This window comes from Chelon labrosus (assembly GCF_963514085.1).
Source record: "Chelon labrosus genome assembly, chromosome: 7".
NCBI classification, from domain to species: domain Eukaryota; kingdom Metazoa; phylum Chordata; class Actinopteri; order Mugiliformes; family Mugilidae; genus Chelon; species Chelon labrosus.
Window position 1 is genome coordinate 13,743,739 of NC_140343.1, and position 6,706 is coordinate 13,750,444.

At 42.3% G+C, this 6,706-nt stretch overlaps 1 protein-coding gene across 2 annotated transcripts; it reads right to left on the bottom strand.

Annotated features, from left to right (window-relative positions):
* Positions 1–755: 755 nt before the first annotated feature.
* On the bottom strand, positions 756–5,815 carry hsh2d (hematopoietic SH2 domain containing). 2 transcript variants are annotated; one of them, XM_084548573.1, is made up of 6 exons: positions 5,151–5,815; positions 4,538–4,700; positions 3,716–3,805; positions 3,438–3,603; positions 3,078–3,338; positions 756–2,790 (listed from the first exon to the last, which is right to left on the bottom strand). In XM_084548573.1, the coding sequence occupies exons 2-6, from the start codon at positions 4,681–4,683 to the stop codon at positions 2,323–2,325; spliced, it is 1,131 nt and encodes a 376-aa protein (XP_084404699.1). In that variant the 5' UTR covers positions 4,684–4,700; positions 5,151–5,815; the 3' UTR covers positions 756–2,322. The 2 variants fall into 2 exon arrangements, with proteins under 2 accessions (XP_084404699.1, XP_084404700.1); XM_084548574.1 differs by lacking the exon at positions 5,151–5,815 and having other exon boundaries at positions 4,538–5,076.
* Between the last annotated feature and the right edge of the window lie 891 nt (positions 5,816–6,706).

Sequence of the window (6,706 nt, forward strand, 5' to 3'; positions counted from 1 at the left end):
TGTACAATGTATTTTATATTTGTATTTCTGTTTGAGCAAAACATACACGTCACTTAAGTACCCTGTAATGCAAAGTAAATACTTTTTCTAAACTGGAGCACAATTTATAAGTGCCTCCTCCAGTGGTCTGACACACCAAGCCTAGAAGGTCGTTCATTTTCCTGAGTAGGATGAGTGTCTGTGGGCCCTAGCTTTTCTGGTGCGGTGTATTAAGTCAGTGAGAGACACCTCGACATCGATTGACTGTTCAGCTTTGTAACAAAAGTAAACAAATCGACAAAGTTCAAAGGTCACACAGAAGGCTCTTCTCACAATGACATGATCTTCTTGAATGAATAAAATGTAGCCTAACTGATGATCAAGATGATTCAGGAGAGGCCAGGTCTATTTGACCGTTTGAAGCTCTTCCCAGCTTCTTAGCCTTCCCGCTAAAAGTATTTCTCCTGGTTTTCTGGAAGTGTTGTTTCATTTCATTTCAGAATAAATGTGGCAGCTAGTCGTTGGTTGTAGTCTTAGAGGTATATTCAGGGTGTTTAACCTTTTGGCTCAGACAGGTGATGTGAGCTGAAGTCACAGCTGATCTTTGCTGCAAGTATTTCTTTGATGTTGGTTTGATGGGTCAGTCAAAGTTTGTTATAAATTTACCAAAGACTTACAGGCAGATACTTTAGAATTGTGATACATAAAATATCTGAAAGGCACTACTTACTATTTTGAGCATCCGGTGTCGTTTCCTGCCACTAGATGGTGGTCTATATATAGCGATACAAGTGTTTTCCGTTGGTTTGATATAGACCTTATTTGACCGCCATACCAGTAAAGAGCCTGTCGTAGCCATCACTGGGCAACAGTCGGGGTTACAGGGCTAACACAAAGAGACAAACAACCAGTCACGCTCACATGCACACCTACGACCAATTTAGAATCTGCAATTAACCTAACAAGCAGGTCTTTGGACGGTGGGAGGAAGCAGGAGTATATGACAAAAACCCCAAATAGTAAGAACAGGAAGAACATGCAAACTCCACACAGAAAGGCCCCAGCTGACCAGCTGGTTCAAACCCTTTCTGTGAGGCTGCATCAGCGCTAACCACTACACCACTGTGCCGCTCACCATATGCTACAGGATCTTGACCAAACTGCTCAAGAAAAAAATCCCCCACAGATTGAACATTTTTAAGCGCTTTATTTGCTCAGTCACTGAATAAAATCACATGCTTCATATATAATCATATCAAATACATAAAGAAATATTGCAGCCATCACATAATTTAATTACCTCAGGCTATTCTTAGTACATGACACAGCGGACACACCCACAGGCTGAAAAAATTAAACAGTGTGCGATAAAATGCTAAATTTGACTCAGCTGTATGATTCAACTCGTGGAACTGGTTTGACCAGTTACTGCATTTCCTCTCTTTCTTCCACCATCCCTATCATATGTCTGATGACGGTGTGTGGTCATCGTATCCAAAGCAGCCGTTGTTTCTCCGTTAAACTTCCTCCTGCTGTCTTTACTGTGCAAAAATAATGAACAGGGTTTTAAAAGCCTAGTGGCTGAAATGCTGCTGAAATGTCTGTCTGACCCCTACATAAAGTACATTACTTAATTTCATGTAACAATATTTAAAATAAATAAAAATTAATTAATTACAATAGAGATAAATGTATTTCTGTATTATTGAACGTCCTGAGATTTCAAAAGTTTAAAGGAATAGTCTTTCTAGTAAATGCAATGGTTCACCTTCTGGCCTTGGAAAGATATCACTATGGTGATTATGAAGTTGTCGGCTTCACATTTGAGTTTAGCACAAGTTTAGCACAAAGACTGCAAACATGATAAAATGGCAAGCCTGGCTTTTCCTAAAGGCATCAGAATTCAGCAGCTACCCCTTCAAAAACCAGATTACACTCGAGTTTTGTTGTCACTGTCAGGTTTCTTGGCCAAGATGTAGATGTAGATGTAGATGTATTTTTATAATCTGGTTTCTGAATGTATTAAACAACAAAAAATAATCATGTGTTAATTAGTGTTAGATGTGCTAGGAAGCAGGCTCTGTTTGATTGGACAGGTTTGTTGTTTAACTCTGTTTTCAGTCTTTGTATTAGCCAGCTGTAGAGTTACATTTATAAGTAGGAAAGCAATAAGCATATTTCACATTGCTTTAAAGGATAACCTTTCCATCCTGCACTACTGAGCTGGGGCTGGATGTGTAAACCCTCCCTTTTGGTTTGATGTTATGATACAACATAGTCTAGTCCATATGCATCATTCACATGTAGAGTATTTTCTTATGGACCTTCTATGTTTGGTATGTTTCAGAAGCCTGGCGCAAAAGGTGGAGGTTGCAGGTACTCCGGAGGCAACACTTCATTAGTTGTTCTTGCATCAGTGCCATTGTGGGGAAGTGGTGAACCACTGAAGTTTTGCTCCCCCGAGATCTCCTGGTACTCGTTCTCAACGTTTCCACTAAAGTCAGACGCCTCCATATTAATCTCTGCGTATGAATTATCCTGCGAATTGCTTCTCTTCTTTTGGAATTTCTTCTTGAGGTTCCTTAGGTTGGTGACGACCGACACCTTTGTTTCCTGGGTCTTCAGAGGCTGGATGTTGACGCACCGGCCTTGCTCAGGGACCGTGGAGCTGGAGGGACTCTGGGGCGCGGAGACCGTTCTGATGCAAACCTGGTTCTGCTTCGGAGGCACGCAATTCCGAGAAGGGACGTCAGGAGGCTGGTTGAATGGCGGGTTATCACCTATGTATCGCGTCCTTGGCATCGGCACAGGCTGCGGAGTATAAACATGAAACATACAGCATAGGAACTCCTCAGAAAACAAAAGACTGTTAATTTTAAAGCTGTTACAAACTTTGTTTCAAATCGTAAGTGGATGTGTACAAAACTACATAATCCTGACTAAATGATAAACGGTTAAATTCAAAACCAATCTGCTTCATCAGCACCATGTGGGTGAGACTGGTCAAAACTAAATGGTGGTTAAATGTCCTCTGAACCACACTGATCATTAAACATTAGACACGTTTTTATCTGAGGACCAAATGGCTGGAACCATACCATTGCTGGAAGAGGGGAGTTGGTGCTCGGAAACTCCTCTTTCAAATTAGGGTAAAGCCTGTTTGGTTGGCAGCTTGGAGCCGAGACAGTGAAGTCCGTCAGGTTATCTGGTCGATGAGGGAGGGCGGGTGGGGCAGCCTTGTCCGATACGGGCTGACTTCTGCTGGGAAGCTGGGCGTTGCTTGGTTGTGGAGTGTTGTTCGATCGTGGCTGTCTTTGGGGAAACAGTAGTTCTGCGTAGTCGCACTCGACATTGGATAACTTGAGGTAATAGAGAGACAAAAAGACAGAGCAGGTGCTAAACAGAGCTCATCTGAAACCATACACCAATCAGTCGGGCTGTTACACAAAAGGCCTCACCTGCCCACAAGCAACAGTGAGCACCTGAGTGAAAGGCATGATGGGCGTCCTGCGATGAAAGTCCACCAGGTCCTGCAGAAGCCGGTGACGCCTGGTCTCCCCTACTATGATGTATTGGCCGTCGTCCAGCGCGTCAATCATGAAATGTCTGCAGCGGTCCTCATCTCTGAACGGTTGGAACGCAAGAGTGAGCATGGCAGGACTTTGAACTACATGAGAAGAGCGTGTGAACGGTTAAATAAACCTAAAATAAACCATTTCATCCTGCAAGCGCTCACCGATACGACAGGGTGTAGCCAACCCTGCTCTCGCTGACTCTGATGAGGAAGTAGCCAGGAGGCTTGGACATGAGCAGTTCCTCTGCTGCCCTGCACAAATGACCACAGACAAAGGCCTCTTTCACACACACATTTGAACCCGTTAATTATATTGCATGCGATTGTGCGCAAACTACAGATGAAAACACTTTTCGTCCTGACAATGGCTGTGGGTTAAACTGTTATGTCAAAATTGAAATGAAACTGCTTAACATTTGAATATATTAAACCCACACGCACAGGCACGTCAGTCAAACAGAAATGTCTGTTAAATGCTGTGGATTATAATCTTATAGCCTATAACATAAACAGACACCCAGCACAATATGGTTAATACACAGTGCATTATTCCAAGGCGAAATCTACTGCTTTAATGCACTATAAGAGTGAAATCTACTTGTTGAACACGTAACATACAATGAATTCTTGCAGTTTTTGTAATTTTGATATTTTAAAGGAATGAACCTTGTGTTAATGACCGTGAAGAACTTCCTAAAAATGTTGCACTACTTCCTGAAAGAGTAACATTTTGGAGATTCAAGCTTCTCCCTCCGTTTAGACGTAGTTGAACTGCATGTATTTCACTAGTTACTCTCTTGTTGTGGCCGTCTTTAAGCCTCTTAACTTCGCCTTGCCTGCTCCAGGATGGAGCCACAATCACTGCTCACTAATTGCGGTGATATTTTTATGGTTGTCATTTTAAAAACATTGCCCTCCGCATTGCTCTCTGCCCGACGTCCACTGACTGAGTTGGCCGACAGTCATGCGTCTAATAAAACTTACTTCCTGGAAATGATGCCATGAAACCACTCCGGGACTAAACCGTTGGTGACCACAGACTGGAGCTGGGACCTGGTAAACCAGGTGAAAGGATCGTGGTGTCCTTGTGGCAACTGACTCCACTCCATCCTGGCTTGGACGCAGTTCATTTAATCCTCCGCTGTGTCTGTCAAGACACATGAGCAAATGCACAATTTAAAGTACACTGGCTCCATGCATTAGACACTAGAGTTCTTGATATCACATGCAAATACTGAAGCTTGTCAGTAAATATCCCACTTCATTTTCATTGTTCCTCTTTTAGGCACAGTCTTCTGTGTGATGAACTGTTAAAAATGTTCCTTGGCTGCCACAAAAAGTAACCCCATAGTTAACTCTTGCTGTTTTTAACCATCAAACAGGGTTTCTTTAAGGTGTAACAGAGCCAGTAAACAGTTTTGCTCATACTTCCACCTGTCATATTGAAGTATCACAGAAACCTAACTTATTTTAATCCGGTTTCCCAATGAATATAAATTTTGAACACTCAAATACTTATACAACTTATGTAAGTAAAAGTCATTTGAACACCCTGAGGTCTTCACAACAAACACAGCTCACTGGAACATTCACTCACCTTGCCGGGCAGCGTCGAGATAATATGACAGGGCAGAGCTCACACACCTGACTACAGCTATCAGGAGGGGCGGAGGCTCACTCAGGGAAGTATGTCTTTATAAGGAACACACATTTAGAACAAATGCTATATAACGTAGCCAAAACAGATTCAAATGTTACCGATATAGCCAAACAGAAAGTAAATGTGACAGCATGTTTGGACTCTATTGGAATCATTAACTCAAGTATAAAGCCTTAGCAGTAGCTATGCATACTGATAAGGTGGGAGGTTACAAAAATGTGTATAATTCAATGAGATCAATATAGTGTTGCTTTCCTTTTTCAAGGAAGACTTGCACGTGCACCTGGGAGTTTCGCACAATTCCTCACTGCCTGGCCAAAAAAAAAAAAAGTCGCCACCTGGATTTAACTAAGCAAATAGGTACCAGCCTCCTATTGGATAATTACTGCATGGGTGATTATCTTTCAGCTGGCAACAAGTTATTTAACCCCAACTGATGCAATGAGTAGCTTCTCATTTCTTAAACAACCACGTAGAAAGACATCCTATGGTCGTGGAAAAGATGTTAGTCTGTTTGAGAAGGGCATGCATCAAGCAGAGGAAACATCAAAGGAGATTGAAGAAACTACTAAAATTGGGTTAAGAAGTGTAAGAAGAGAGGCAGATGAAGTGATGCACCCATCATGCCTAGTGCCTACTGTACAAGCCTGTGGGGGGCAGTGCTATGATCTGGGGTTGCTGCAGTTGCTCAGGTCAAGGTTGGGCAACATTATGTGCTCAAAGAATGAGGTCAGCTGACTACCTGTAAATACTGAATGACCAGGTTATTCCATCTTTCCTGATGGCAAGGGCATATTCCAAGATGACAATGCCAGGATTCATCGGGGCTCAAACTGTGAAATAATTTTCACACATGGATTGGCCACCACAGAGTCCAGACCTTAACCCCATTGAGAATCTTTGGGATGTGCTGGAGAAGGCTTTGCTCAGTGGTCAGACTCTCCCATCATCAATACAAGATCTTGGTGAAAAATGAATGCAACACTGGATGGAAATAAATCTTGTGATATTGCAGAAGCTGCTTAACGAAACAATGCCACAGCGAATGCGTGCTGTAATCAAACTTAAACATAAGCTAAATATTAGAGTGTGTGACCTTTTTCTTGGTCAGGCAGTGTGTTACCACCTGTTACCTGGGACAGCTGGTGTTTTCAGGCACCTCAGCAGTTACAAAAATATGGGTAAGAACTTCAGCTCTGTCACTGCTCAACCAGCACTTCATCTTTACTGATTTTGGGGTCTTTTAGTGACTCCATTACAGTATAATACAACGCAATGCAGCAGCCCCACAAGGGAAAATACTTCCATTTTCATGCATGAGTATTACTAATGAGCTTCTACAGAAAATAAAAACTATGATCACAAAGGAAATGTTTAGACCATAAACGTTACAGACCTTGAGTCTGGTTATATATTAACTGCTTAGTGAACAGATTTACTGTGAATTCCATGTGGAGGGCTGGTTTCGGAGAAACATTTCCTCCAGCCTGATG